The sequence below is a fragment of the Stigmatopora argus genome, chromosome 21, assembly GCF_051989625.1.
Source record: "Stigmatopora argus isolate UIUO_Sarg chromosome 21, RoL_Sarg_1.0, whole genome shotgun sequence".
Taxonomy (NCBI): Eukaryota; Metazoa; Chordata; class Actinopteri; order Syngnathiformes; family Syngnathidae; genus Stigmatopora; species Stigmatopora argus.
The window spans coordinates 3,127,447-3,142,497 of record NC_135407.1 but is presented as its reverse complement, the minus strand read 5'-3'; the positions used below and the strand labels follow the sequence as shown (position 1 = coordinate 3,142,497).

The following is a 15,051-nucleotide window of genomic DNA, read 5'->3' as shown; positions in this document are numbered from 1 at the left end:
CACAGCCAAAAATCATGTTCAGTGGAATGTATATTCACAAAATAGATTAAACGCAAATGACAGCATAATAGAAAGATTAATCTATCATTAAATGCCAATATTCCTGCTTCAATGAAATTGACAGTCATCTATGATTTACTCATTCACTAACAACAATCCAGCAGCGACCATTCGATTGCCGCTCAAAATGATTTGGACGTCAATGAGTTAAACACAGAAAAATTGCGGTCAGCCTTTTCTCATTCAAAATGAATTTGACTTCTCTTGCAGTCAACGAGTTGAACGAAAAATACAAATACTTGTCCGTGAAAAAGATTTGGTTTGAGCTCCTCCTTTTCAAGATTCTGCCGGTCAAAATTTCCAGTCGCACACGTATAATATCATTCAAATGATCTGCGCGATTCTCCAAGAAAAAATAAAAGTGCATCCATGGATCACATTAGGAAGATTGTTAAAAAGTAGTCTTCATTCACCTGTTAAAAGTAGTCTTCGTGGAGTTCTTTGTGTGTATTCTAATGGCTTCCTTGTTTCATCTTCAAAATAAAAGCAGCATAGTGACTCTACAACACTCTGAAGAAAGACAATTTGGCACATCAGCCCGAAAAACAAACTAAAATAAATAAAAATCAGGCGCGCACACTGCTTTGATGATCAATATCGTTTTTCTTCAGCCGCCATTTTGAATATGAAACCAGTAACAGTGCGAAACCAGTGAGTTAAATCTGATTTTCGGGAGGTGGACGACAAGAAAACTGGGCTTGCTGGTTGTTAGTCTCAAGTTAAATAACAGTATAATAATATCCCCCCCCAAAATGGGAGCGTTTTCCTTCGACATGGCTCAGTTTTTCCAGTGTAACATGCGTTCATCAAGTGAAGTGAGGGAGAAGAGAGTGGGGGTCACCTGGTTTGCTATAGCAGCTCTTCCCTGTGTTTCTTAGCTCTAACGGGACCCTGGCCGTTCCTCAGGGTGCCGTTTTGCGGTCCGAGCAGGTGACCGCGCTCCTGCTCCGTCCACGGAAAGCCCACGCGGCCCTCGTCGCTGTCCAGGTCCGAGTCGGAGCGCATGAGGGCCGAGGAGGTGGGCGCGGGGACTGGCTTCATGCGCCCTGTAAAAAAAAAAAAAAGGAGATCATATATTTTTGAAAAATTTGAAAGTAATTAATGCATGAATATTTTTATTTTTCCTAATCAAAACACTTTTCTTCCTCTCGAATCTAATTGGTTACCATTGATGGGGCTAGTCTTATATTTTGTTGTGGCCCTCCCAGTCAAAATGAATTGGACCTCTTAATAACATTAAAAAAAATACATTTTTTGTTGTTGTTTTTTCCAAATACAAGTGGAATAGGTTTTAGTTGTTTTTATTTAAATTGAAAAAAATGTGCCTTCTATTTTTGGTTTTCTTTCGATACCATTTTTGAAAAAATAGATTATTTTATTTCTTAATACAATAGAAAAATGATGATTTTGACTATAGGTATATTGAGGTCAGTAGTGTCTTTAAGTGATTCATCAACTGTGAAAATATTTCTGCATTAATCTGATTATGGATTTGCAAAACTTTTGGTCACCTGCTCTGGCCGGTTGAAGCTCCAGCGCATCTTGCTCATCTGCTTCCAGCATTTTGTACCGGCTTTTGGTCCTGCGTGCTTTGCTCTTACGTCTAAAACAGAGGAAAGGAAAACACAGTTTTCGTCTGGCAAAAAAACATGATCACTTATCCATTATTGATCAGAAAAGGACACGAAAAGTGGTGCTCACCTATCACAGCAACACACACAACCCCAGACAACCGTCGCCACGGCGACCACAATCATAAAAGACGCGATGGTCACGTAAAGGACGCTCCACTCTGAAACAAAATTGATCAATCCGAGATTAATCTATTTGAATGCCGTCCATGGCACTGAAATGTAAATATAACTCATAAAAGCTTATCATGGCTAGTAGAAAAGTAACATATTTTTTAACTATAAGTCACATTAGCCAAATAATGCACAATAAAAAGGAAAAAAAGTCACACTGGAGTATGAGTCACATTTTTGGGGGTTCAGTTTTTTAACTAATCATTAACCAAAAAACCAACATTATACATTAAAGTAATAGTAAAAAAAGAGAGTCGGATAGGAGTATAAGTTGAACTATGAAAACAAAGTGCAATTTCTATTCGGTACTTTGACTCTAATGAGATATGCATGAAACGGATTGGACGTGGCTGTCAAGTCCTTTACCGCAGTTGCTTTCAGCATCGCCGAGTTGCGCCCTGATGAAATTCTCCATCCAGAATGGCTGACAAACGCAACGTCTTGTGAATGAGTCGCACTCGCCGTGACTGGAACAGTTCAGCTGGCACACTGAGGGGAAAAAAAGACAAAATGAAGAGACAGTGAACCAGCCTGTCGTTATTGAAGCGCAGTCTGTCCTCACCGACGGTGTCCACCCGCCGAGCTTTATAAATAAGGAAATCGTTCTTCTGTTTCCTCAACTTGTTGCGCAGGCCGAGCGCGACACTTTGACCCGACAGCGGAGGCCGCCCCGGTCCGCCTGACACCAGGAAGACCAAACGTGTGCTGACACCGCAAAACAAAAATATTTGAATTATATTCATTTTTATAATTGTATAAATGATCTCCTTCCAAGAATGAGGTTTTTTTCGGAGCGTCTCTCACCTGTGTTCGTTGAAGGCACCGATTTCCCGGACGACGATGTCGCCATCCAGGACGCCTAGCAAGACGCCGACCTGCCGCAGCAGCATGTCGCGTTGACGGTGGGACACTTGATTGACGGGGACCTCCAAGATCAGTTCCACCTGGTCTCGTTCCCACGGGTCTAACGGGAAGAGGGCAAAGTCATCGGTTTCGGCGCGCGTGCGGTACATTTTGGGGTCAACGAACCTGCTTTGACCTCCAGGGCGCCGCTATCGGTGCTGATTTGACCTTTGCTGTCGGTGACGGCCAGCGTGAAGCTGTACTTGCCCTGCACCAGGTTTCCCAGAAATAAGACGGCTTGGTGGTCTGAGTTGTTGAGCACGTCCTGGAAAGACAGTGGGTTTTTTTTTCATTCATAAAAACATTTCAGCTATGTTTTTTAAGTTTGTGGATTTATCCCAAAAATAAAATGCAACTTTTAGTGACACGCATTCTTACCCCAGCGGCAGGACTGCTGTCATCTCTGGTCCACAGGTAGGCGACACCACCTTTGTCATCCGTGGAGCGAGAACCGTCCAAGGTGGCGGTCCGGGCCGGCAGCGTCACGGGCGGACTCGAGAGCACGTGCGCCACCGGTGGCTGGTCCAGTTCTGGTTCAAAATAACCACGGCATGATTTTTTTTTTAAGGCTGGCCAATCTATACTAACATATTTGATGTCGGCACCTTCTCTAACGATCACCGTGACGGCGTCGCTACTCTGCAGCTTCCGCTCGTCGGTCACCGTCAGCGTGAACTCGTAGGTGCCGACCTGGAGGCCCGTCACCGTGGCGACGGCGCTGTCCGAGTTCTCCATTTTGACTCCTTCCGGACCTCTAGGAATTGGACATGGAAGATAGAATTGAGGGGCGTAGGCGTCCAATCCATTTGGTATGCGGAGCGAACATTTGCTCATTCAATAGTTACCTTGTTTTGGCTTATGACTAATACGATACTCATACCACGTTATTTATGTATTTAAAAATACTTTTTTCACCTTTGATAATAAATAGTAGCAAACTCACTTGAATGTTAAGTTATTGGTATCTTGACAGCAGAGGCATGAAAAGACTCTCCATGACCACTACTAAAATGGCCCCAGGGCGGCCATGTTGGTAGAGGCCACATTAAGCCAATTCTTTTTCTCAACCGATTTTTAAAAGACTATCAATGTCAAAGTATCTGCTATTTACTCGATGGTTGCCATTGACAACACCAAACGTTCAGACCATTTAAAGTGGAATGGGATATTAGCCAATGAACAAACTATATCTTGAAGAGTACATATAGCACAACCCATTATTTCTTAGCGCTTCCCAATCTGGAGGATGTGACCGTAACCCATTACAGATACGGAAAGCAACGCTACTGTCAACTTATGAAAATACTGACTTGGTTTGTTTCCAGTGATATTCGACTATCTTTTGGTCATCGCTGCTTTTACTTCCATCCAGCATAGTTCGATCGACCGGTAACGTGAGTTCTTTCTCCGGGCCAGCGTCTGCTTTGGGTGCTTTGTTGTTTTCTAGAGATAACAGAAGATACCGATCACGACGCAATCAGCGCCTGACGATCCGACATGACTTTTTTTTTTTTTTTTTTTTACCCGGCTGCACGATAACCGTGACGTGGGACGTGTCTTGTTGTCCGGAAGAGTCGGTGACAGTGAGCTGGAAGGTGTAGTCGCCCTCTTGCATGGCTGACAGTTGCAGGATTTGTGTGCGCACACCCTGGAAAACACAAATCAGGGATTTTTTATTAAAAAAATATATTTAAATGGAATTAGGCTCCTAAATTTAAAAATATAAGAAGAAAAAAGAAAAACTAAAAATGTATATTATTTTTAAAAGGTATTTCTGGACAGAAAATATACTTCTGTAGTTCATTTTTGATTTAAAAAGACAGAAAACAATAGTCCTATTTTCTAAACATTTCTCTATTATTTTTATCTAATCATTCTCAATCTGTAGTAGTTGAAGTGGATTTTTATAAATGTAATTTTTGTTTTTAATTTCTGTAATCCTTGAAGAAAGCCGAGTTTTTTTCCTAACTTATTTCAAAACGTATGAATAATTAAGCAACTTTCAAAAAAAATCCTTGGACTCAAGCAAACCGTCAAAATTGGATTGAACGTCTAGCGCCGTCATTGGCAGACGAGGACTCACTTGCATCTCCACCACTTTATCTTTGCTCTCGGGGCTGAGCGACCATTCATAGGCGAGCGAGTCGTGGTCGTCCGTGCTCTGGTTGCCGTACAAAGTGATGGAGTTCCGTGGCAAGGTGATGACCTGCGTTGACAAAAACAATGACGCTCATCCACGCCAAATGGCGAGCGAGCGTGCGGCGCGGCGTGTAAAAATGTTGACCTGGTTGGGTCCGCCGTTGGCCACGGGCTTGTAATCCTTGGCTTTGTTGACAGACAGGGTGGCTTGTGTTGAGTCTTGGGCGCCGTCCGAGTCGGTCACAGTTAAACTAGCAAAGGATAGACCATTAAACCAAATATAGATGCAATAATACCTTGACATACGTGTCCCAACATACGAGAAGTTTTAGATACGAGTAAAAGGAAAAAAAAATGGGATACTATGATGCCAGCCGAATTCAAATTAAGTCGTGACTGGTTCGATAACTTTAAAAAACGAAGTGAAGAACTCCGTACAAGACTGTACAAAATAATGTCACATTTTATTGCAGATCATAACCACGAGATAGGTATTTATTACTTTGTGAGCATAGGTGGTGTTTGCAAGGTAATATACTATTTTTGGGTGTTTTTTTCCGAGGGTGGGAACGAATTAATTTGCACTTAGTTATTTTAAATGGGAAAAAAATGATTTGACATACGAGCTCGGTCCCGGAATCAATTAAGCTCGTATCTCAAGGTATTAGTGTATGTAGTTTGAAGTTTTAAGAGACGTGTACTTGAAGGTGTAGTTCCCCGGAACCAGGTTGGTGAGCGTGAGGACGGCCGTGTTGGCGGACACCTTCTCCTCCCTCAGGGGACCTTTGACTTCTTCCCAGTGCCACGAAACTACCTTGTCATCATCGGTGCTCTCTAATGATAATAAAAAAACACATTTGTAAAGGAAAAGTTGGGTTGTTTTTGCACGTGCGTTTTGATTGAAAACTCACGACTGCCGTCGATCACCGTTGAGCTGGTCGGCAAGGAGATCTCCTGGAACTTTGGTGAAACCACGGCAGCGGGAAGCTTGTTGACTCGCGGTTCTGTCAGGTGGAAAACAAGAGAGTAACGGGATTATTCAGGCGGAAATTGAGGCGGCAAAACAATGTTTTTGTATGGATGAATGCAACAGAATTAAACTTGCAATGCACGTTGAGGTTTAGCGTATTTGTTGGATGATGAGTCATACTGTTTATCTTATTTCAAATGGATTTGTGATTTATATTCATCTTTTCAGGAGAAGTGTGAATCTTTTTGTAGGTTGTTTTTTGGGGGGATGGGAAATGAGAACTTTAGGTAAAAAAAGTTTTTGGGGTGTTTTTTTTATGTAAGAGGTTTTATTGAGGTTAAACATAAGAAAAACTTTTAACTTTTATGTAGTATTTTGTTTTGTTTTTTAAATGGGGAAAATTTTAAATGAGGAAATGGCAATTTTTGGGGGGGAAAGAAAAATGTTAAAACATCTTTTTAAATTAAAAAATAGGATAAAAACTGCATTTTATGTGAAAAACGGGGAAAACGATTTGAAATTTTGGAAAAAAAAGCTCATTCATTTAAAAATGATTCAAAATGTTTATTGGAAAACAATATTTTTTTGGACTGGTATGTCTTATAGCTGGGAAAAAAATGCGCATTACCTGGTTTGACTGTTACGTTGACGTAACCTTCCCCGTGGGCTCCGCCCCCATCCACCGTCACCTCAAACTCGTACAAACCAACAGTTAGCTGGAAAAAAATGATAAGATACTCACGTCTTGTTCAACTTTGGCTTGTTTTTTTAAATTGAAAACATTGTTCACCCATACCTTGCTGAGCTTGAGGGTCGTGCTGTGCTTCCCTTCCATCTCCCCGCTATAATCTTTGGGGTGCGTTATTAGCCTCCAGTCAAATGCGTATTTTGTATCTGCCAGGAAAGACGCCAAGTTCCTAAACGAATTCTGCTGAGAATCATCTTTAACCGACTTACCTGGAGGAGGCGGCGGCACCACAAAGGCGTTGAGCTCCACCGAGTTGCTCGGCAACGTGACTTCCACGCTCTCGCCCGCCGACACCACCAGCTCCCTCACTAGCATCGAAAGCAAATATTGGCCGTGCCCTTTCAAAATTTTGGGGGGGGAAGCGTTTCTTACCGGACTGCGTCGGAGGTGCGCTGCTGACGGTGGTTGCCGTGGGAGTGGTGTCATCGCTGTGATTGGATGCAGTGGCGTTGGGAATGCTGGAGTTGTGTTGAGAGGTGTCGCTTTTGTCATTTTTAAGAGTCAGGTTCTTTTGGGCTAATTGTGGAAGACCACTCGGGTTGGGGAAAGATAGAGCTGGCTGAGCTAGATCAACGTTGGAGTTCTCCTAAAGAGCCACAAAAATCAAGATTTTTGCTCAATTAATATTAGCCCAGATTTAATTTTTCTTTTTTTTTTAGGGGTATGTAGTAACTCCTTCAGTGCCAATGACAATGATAGATGTCCAATTGCTTCCATTTGTTCAGATGGTTTAAATAAAATGTTAAAATAAATAAAAATGTAAAGCAAAATGAAAAAAACAATAGAAGGCAATTTACTGGTTTTGCTTATTTTTGTTAAAATCTATTATAAAAATATTTGTGTCTTATTTAGTTTTAAAAATTGTCATTTCATGAATATTAAGAGGCCCAAAAACAGAATTTTATTTTTCACTATTTCTCGATCAACAAATGGATTGAATTGGACACATTTTGCCGTCAATGGCAGCCACCGAGTTCGCAGTAATTACCATGCGAGGCTGTTGCTGTTTTTGCTCCTCCTGTTCTGCTTGACGGGCGCTCCTCCCTCTTTTTGTGCCGGAACCCTTGAAAAAAAAGAAGAAGAAAAAAGAAACATCAATTGGACACCTATTTCCTTGTTTAATCCCTCGATCCAAAAAGACAATCACCTTGCTTAGAATCTGAAGAAGTCCCAGAAAATCTTGATCCGGTTGTGGCACATACATAATGGGGCATCCACCTGGGAGTGAGCATGTCAGAAGCACGCATCGCCCGCCGTGGCTCCACACGGCGTGGCAACTGGGCCTCAGGCAGCAAGTCTCCCAGCACGTGGGACCCCCTCGCCCGTCCGCCAGGGGGAACCAACCCAGGCCCACCACGTTGGTCCAGTGGAGCCCCAAAACCCCACCGGTGACGCGGCACATCTCAGCCGATTCACCTTGAAGGCAAAAATATCGTGACCATTAACGAGCACTCATTTAACTCATTGTCGCCAGTGACGGCGATGGATGTCCAATCCATTTGGATCGTTTGTTCATGGCCAAATAGATTGGACGTTTACTACATCTTTAAGATGGGGGCCAGTCCCCATCGGCTTGCAGTGCTTAATTAGGTTGTTATTTTTTTCTTACAAGGGGAGATGGAAAAGATAGACAGTGGTGTTACTTTTTTTAATGTCCCAAACATGAACATTTCTTAGAAAAGCAGACATAAACAGAGTTAGCAATCTGCTCTGTAAGCAGTTGATTGAGAAAATGTGTTTTTTTTTTCAACCTGAAAAAAAGATGCACACAAGCACATTATGCAATAACCACTCAAAAACAAACACTTTTTGGTGATTACATGCAAATGTGATGGACTTAAAGTGGCTCATTTTGAGAATCAGCCTCTTCAGAAATGACAAACAGAATTTTGGGATGTCTGTATAAAAAAACAAACACAATTCTGAAAGAAAATCTAACTTGATTTTGCACAGCAAAACCATGGTTTGCTCTCAAAAAAACTATTGTTTAATCCAAGACCCTGGTGGCCTCGGTTGAGTCGCCCCACCTCTTGTCCACTCTACGTCTGTTACCCACCCTCAACACACAGAGCCTTTATTGTTCAGTTTCCCATTGTAGAACCCCCCCCCCCTCCCCCGCCTCTTCTCAATACCCACAGACTATATCCCTCGATTCTGTATGTGATGATTCTATCAAATAACAGTTTAAAAAAGCTGCAAAGGACGCCAATGAGGATAAAGACACACCTTGAGTAACTCCAGTATTGATGGCAAATAATTTAACAGGAGCAGATGTCAATTTGTTATCAGTTCCCAGACTATAAATGCCATTTAATTTTTTTAAAGTGGTTTTACAATGGTACACACAATAACGACACTCAAACTGAGAAAACACCTCAACAACCAGCATTCATTCTTATATTTCCAATCCAAATGTATTGAACATCTAAAGGCGTCAAGGGCACTGAAACTTGATCATTGACAGTGCATTGGCTGACGGTAATGAATCTGTCATTTTATTTTGCAATTAATCGAATTTTACAGTTAATCTATGAATTCTAACATCCAATTCACATAAATATCTGATTGCCAGGCATCCTAGCTCAAAATGGATTTGACATCTAATCCTGTCAATGGCAGTGAATGAGTTAACTTTGTTTGTGTTACCTGTGGTAGGAGCCAAAAGCAGGAGGTGCGTCAACGGTAGCAAAAGGAGGTGTGGTAAACTCCAAGTGAGGAGGTGTTGGTATGAAGGAGACATTTTAAAAACACCTAAAAAAAGAAATAAAACGAATACTCTATTTGAATATTTTTGCTCACTAGAATTACAGGAAGTAAACCATATAACGACACATTAGGCAATAGCTTCAATTCACATCTTGTGACGCACTCAAAAATGTTGCAACACAAAAGTTGCACCTGTTTAACAAGTGAATTTTGCCGTTTACCTTTCAAGGCGCCGAGCCGAGGGAAATGGGGACGCTTGCGGGTGATTGGAGGGACAAGCGTTGCGGCATGGTGGCGTCCTCAGACGTTAAAAACTCGACACTGGAAGCAAAGAAAAATAAAAAATAAAAAAGGGTTTGGAAACAAGAGATCGAGTTCAACGTTTGTTCGTATATGCCTCGAGATTAAGTAAGACTGTCAACACGCCCCGCAGTTGAAGGTAACTAGCTCACCTGTGTTGATGACAGCTTGGAGATGTTTCTAAATGGCTTCTTTTCTCTTGAGAATCTCCCTTAGAACAATATGACCAAAGGGGCAGATCTCTACTTTAGTATTGCATTTTGCTCATCCTACTTGACTGATGAAGAAGCACATTCGTGAACCTCCCACACACAAGTACTCGAGTCTGTTGGAGAAAAAAAAAACATTCAAAACAAACTAATACATCAAAACGTGAATACTTTTACCCCATTTATGTATTGGAGTCATTTTAGTGGTGCAATGGTAAAAATTGACCTTGCAATCATTGATAATTTACCTTTCAATTATATATTTTGCATGATGATGACATGGAGGAAAAGCCATTTTAAATTGATATCTAATGTAAAAAATATATTTTTAAAGAAGAAAAGGAAATATTATTACAATATTGATTAAGAGAGGAAAAAACAGTAAATATGCAGCCCTCCGATCTAATGAATTAATGGAATATAATATATCACAAAAATATTTTCTTTACATTTAGATGTTTAACTCATTGACTGCCATGGTGCTGAAACATCCAAACATTTACCACCATTTTAAAAGATTTAAATTGACATTGGAAAGACATTATCCATTCAACACAATACATGATTTCATATTTCAGGTAGCTTATGATAACAGGTTGTCGCATTCAAGGCCGATTACTTCAGCTTGACGAGTCCATTGCATTAATACGCTATTATAAACGTCTGATTGGATAATCTACCACATCCACTAGCTCACTTAAACGCACCACATTCCGTAGTAGTATATACATAGTAGTAAGAGTGAATACCTGTTTTTTCCAGGCTCCTTTAAGGCACCTTGAGCCTAACAGCTGCTGGCATTTCTATGACTTATTTACATGCTGTGTCCACTGGTTCTGCACGTCGGTTTACAAAAAATGCAGCTCACGCCACCTGGTTAAAAAGACATTTGAATTCGTCACTCGTCCTCTACTTGGTGTGTTAAATCCTCGTTGTCACCCACAGTACTGTAAATTGGGTCACTACCGATCATGCCCCTTCAGCTGCTAGTCACAGCAGCAATAATCACCGGCAAGTCATTTCAGAGATAAATATGATTTTCCGGTGGTCTTTTCAAAACAAGATAACAAGCGAGCGGTTTGAACGTTTCAAGACCGAATGAACACAAGTTATTATTTAACAAAAATATAAAAGTTGAAAAATAATAGACAATAATTTTCATTCTATAGAAAACATAACTTTAAAATGTGAATTGTTTACACTTTAGTGGTTAACGAACGACAGTGATACATGAATTATACTTCCGGTGTGTGCCACCTGATAAACACAGCCAAAAGCAAAATTTGAAATATTATAACTCACCTTTTTTTAAATTCTTGCCAAAATTGAAAAATACGAGTCAATAACCTCAACAAACGGCCTGGGGAGATATTTGTGAATAATTGTCGTGATTTCGCTTCACCAACGTTGTGATATGGACCAAAATGGCCGCGCCACTTCCCAACTAACGGGAATTTGATTGGTCAGATGCTGGTACCTAAGCATTTTCATTGGCTAATGTTATATTTGTTTTGACAGCCGTTATCTGGCGCCAGGTCACGAGAAACTGCACAAGGAACTCGTCTAAAATATTGTAAACAAATACTTTTTTTCCGTCTTCATCACGATAACCTTGACGAACAGGTTTAAGGCAGTGGAAGCAGGTTTAACACCGTTGAAGTATTTTTCTAGTCTCGTGTTTGTAGTCCGTTGAGCAGAATTCCTTCAAAGTACTATCTCTTTGACACGTTTTGACACAGTTAAGCTATGATGGCTGACTGTAAAGCAATCGATGCGAGCGATCGGCTCACCCCAGTGGTGGAGCCACCAGATGGAGAAGTTGAAGGAGGTCCAGATGCAGGAACTGGTTTGACGGATGCTAAGAAACAAGTGTTGGAGAAATGCCTCCACGCTCTCACCCATGCTAAGAATGATAGCCAAACTTTGGGTGCCCTTCTTTTGGTGGGTTTGCATCCCTAAAATATACTATTTTGTGATAGATTGTTGAATAATTTTGTGATTAATCGAGGAATTTGCTATCCTAATCTGTCGATCAATCCGATTAAGTGTGCAATTGATGAAGTGCAATGCTGCCATTTCCAATGGATTCGATGTTTGTTGTTGTTGCTCTTCTTGGGAGTGAATGAGTCAATGATTGATTACTAGGTCACATAATTTTAACTAATAGAATGAATAGTAGTTTAATCTATGAATCCATGTGCCGATTAATCTAATTTTGTTTTTGGACATCTAAGGACTGGGAGAACCAAATCAATATTTTAGAGCAGAAATGTCCAATTTCTAAGCCCCCAAAAATCTCACTTTTGTTTCTCTGTTTTTCATTCTCAGATCACTCGTTTGTGCCCAGCTTGCCAACTGGACAAGCCAACTTTGCGTCGCATCTTTGAAGCGGTGGGTCTCAACCTTCCAGCGCGCTTGTTGGTGACAGCGGCCAAGGGAAGCGGGGATACCGCTGTGCCCCCCCACGAGCTCGTTTCCTTGGGTACGGCTCTCCTGTCTGCCCTGAGCACCGATCCGGACATGGCTTCGAAGCCTCAGCTACTAGTCACGGTTCCGCTACTCCTGGATATTTTAGCTCGTGAACCCATACGCCCTCAAACAGTGGCTGGAAATGGAGAAAGTGAGCAAAATGGAGAAACTACGTGCGACGAGGCCGTGGTGGCTGACTGCTACCAGGTTCTGACGGCCATCTGCGCCCAAACTAAAGGTCCCGAGCACCTTCTAAACCGAGGCGCCGTTCCAGTTCTCTGCCAGGTGTTGGAACAGAACCAAACCTTGAGCCAGAAGATGGGACTTCCCTTGCTAATTTGCCTCCTTTCGGGGAAAACCAAAGACAAAGCGTGGCGCAAGCACTCGGACGTTTTGCTAACTTTGCTAGTAAAGTTATCCAAAGATTTCTTGGAGTCCAAGGACCAAAACAGGCTGCGGTTCTGCTCGCAGTTGGTCAACATTTTGCCTCCAGGGGGAGTGGAGGTCGAAAAGGAGGTTTTGAGGGGAGCCGTGACCCGTACGTGGGAGGCGCTTCGACCCGTGGTGCAAGCTAAGCTAACTCCGAAACAAATTGGTCCAGTATTGGTCCTCGGCGCTTGTTTGCTCGATTTATGCGGGTGGGAGCTAGCCGGACCGCCCAAGTTCTGCTGTTTACTAGTGAACCGGGCTTGCGTGGAGGTCCGAATGGGTTTAGAAGAACCGCCTGGGACTGATTTGAGCCAAGATTTAAAAGACACACTCACCGGTTGTTACCGGATCATGGAAGCGGCCATCGAGCAAGCCTGCAGCCCGCCGCTTCTGCCCAATCAGAACGCAGTTTCAGCCTTAACGCTGCAGCAGAGTAGGCAGGTTCTGAACGTGCTGGAGGAGGCTTTTTCGGCGCTCGTGTACCACCTGCAACAGGTCAGATATCGACTGGGGTGAATAAACGCTCACCTCGGAAACTTACACTTCATCTGAAACTTTTCACAGGTGGACCCGAGTCGTTACGGTGACCCGTTTCTCTTCGCCACCTTCCGCTGTTTGTGCTCCTGGCTAGCCGAGGAGACTTCTTGTCTTAAGGAGGAAGTGACCTCGCTTTTGCCCATGCTCATCGACTACTCGCGCAGTCACTTCCTGGTTGAGAAATCTGACGCGGGGCTCGGCGGTTGGATGGACAAAATGTCGGTCCAAGATTGCGAAATGTGGACGGGGAATGAGGCGTTCAGGTACGGTTACAAAACTTTTGATGCCTCATTTTCAGATATATTTTTTTTGAGTACATTTTTTTTCTTTTCAGGTATCTCCTGCCCGCTTTATGTCACCTGTCAGCTGAAGAAGGTCCAAGAAAGGTTCTTCTCACGCTGGATACCCCTGCCTTGCTATTGCGATACCTGTCGCAGGGGTTTACGACTGTGAAGGGGAAAAGCGGGGTGTCCTCTGCGAAAGACCCCAGCCTGGAGACGGCCTGCTCAGTTCTCCTCAACTTTGCAGTCACGGAGCCTGAAAGAGTCGGGTAATTCAACAATTTGATATTTGCCAACAAAATACAAGATAGTGCAAAATTTTGTTGTTTAACAAATTCAACTCATTGGCTCCCTTTGACGACAATAGACCTCCATTCAATTTTGACTGGGATATGTGCCTTAAAATAATACTAGACAAAAAACTGCTTAATGACAAGAATTAAATGATGTATTTTCTAGGAAAGATCAATGCTTCCGAACATTGGAGAATCATCTAAGTGAAGCCCTTCCAGTTTTGGTGCACAAACCAAAGCTGCTCGTCCTCGCGGCCAATTACTGCACACTGGGTTTGATGATTAGAAGACTCAAAACCACTCAGACGGGTAATGAAAATTGAGCGATGACTAAACTTTCACTTCAGAAACCTTCACTGACCTTTTTACCCCCCAGGTTCGGATGAATCCGCTCCTCGCCGCTTCCTGTCCACCGCCCTCCGCTTCCTCCACAGCGCTCTGGAACCCGCGGATAACCCGGGTCCGCTCAAGTTGAGCCCCGCCTGGGAAGAAAACTGGGACGAAGCGGCCGAGCTCTGGAGGTTGTCGCTGCAAGCTCTGGCCGGCTGCTTCCGTTCTCAACCGTGGAGCGCCGAGCTAGCCAGAGAAGAAGGTTGGTTGCGAAACACGTTGGGCACGCTAGCTGGATGCAGCGCCCTACCAGATCGACACACGCAGGAGGCGCTAGAGGAAGCACTGTGCGCGCTGGCCGGTCAAAGTCGTCCTGCAAAACAGGAAATTGGAGACGTCATGAAGAGGCAAGAAAAAGGTGCTTTAAGTAATATGAAGAATTTAAAGAAAGTCGTTGAGTTAAAATGAAATTTTCACTGTTGAGTGATGTGAAATTCTAATAAAGCATTATTTTCTTACACGATATTAAAACTTGTTGCGAGTGTTCAGTTTTATAAGCAAAGTAGATTCTCTCTGCACCACAAGATGGCGTTGTGACACTGGCGTTCAAATATTTTAAATGGTCTATTTTGGCTCTTGACTATTTTTGGTCGTTGATAAAACATTTTTATACCTTTAGCCCTTTATAGGTCACGTGACTTACTTGTTGGTCATTCAAAAAATATGATTTGAAATAATATAATTTTTCATAATAAATACGTAGTTCATTTGAATAAAAATAAATACTGTGTACGCGCCAAAGCAACACAAGTTTAAAATTTAAATACTTTGAACCTATTATGCCATTGACAGTGATATATATTTTTTAAATC

General features: G+C 42.4%; 2 protein-coding genes across 3 annotated transcripts; one reads left to right on the top strand and one right to left on the bottom strand.

The window, feature by feature from the left end:
• Positions 1–182: 182 nt before the first annotated feature.
• Positions 183–11,283, bottom strand: kiaa0319l (KIAA0319-like ortholog). 2 transcript variants are annotated; one of them, XM_077590481.1, is made up of 26 exons: positions 11,143–11,283; positions 10,590–10,713; positions 9,784–9,956; positions 9,553–9,652; positions 9,272–9,376; positions 7,773–8,041; positions 7,614–7,688; positions 6,998–7,211; positions 6,835–6,933; positions 6,674–6,771; positions 6,506–6,593; positions 5,819–5,911; positions 5,609–5,741; positions 5,053–5,158; positions 4,852–4,974; positions 4,293–4,416; positions 4,079–4,211; positions 3,374–3,522; positions 3,147–3,298; positions 2,895–3,033; positions 2,670–2,829; positions 2,428–2,570; positions 2,232–2,354; positions 1,762–1,852; positions 1,572–1,663; positions 183–1,106 (listed from the first exon to the last, which is right to left on the bottom strand). In XM_077590481.1, exons 5-26 carry the CDS (start codon positions 9,363–9,365, stop codon positions 910–912), a joined length of 2,895 nt encoding a protein of 964 aa, XP_077446607.1. In that variant the 5' UTR covers positions 9,366–9,376; positions 9,553–9,652; positions 9,784–9,956; positions 10,590–10,713; positions 11,143–11,283; the 3' UTR covers positions 183–909. The 2 variants fall into 2 exon arrangements, with proteins under 2 accessions (XP_077446607.1, XP_077446606.1); XM_077590480.1 differs by lacking the exon at positions 11,143–11,283 and having other exon boundaries at positions 10,590–10,848.
• Positions 11,284–11,294: 11 nt separating this feature from the next.
• On the top strand, positions 11,295–14,710 carry ncdn (neurochondrin). The gene is made up of 6 exons (XM_077590482.1): positions 11,295–11,781; positions 12,169–13,233; positions 13,303–13,538; positions 13,610–13,825; positions 14,016–14,158; positions 14,226–14,710. Exons 1-6 carry the CDS (start codon positions 11,587–11,589, stop codon positions 14,645–14,647), a joined length of 2,277 nt encoding a protein of 758 aa, XP_077446608.1. The 5' UTR covers positions 11,295–11,586; the 3' UTR covers positions 14,648–14,710.
• The last annotated feature ends 341 nt before the right edge of the window (positions 14,711–15,051 follow it).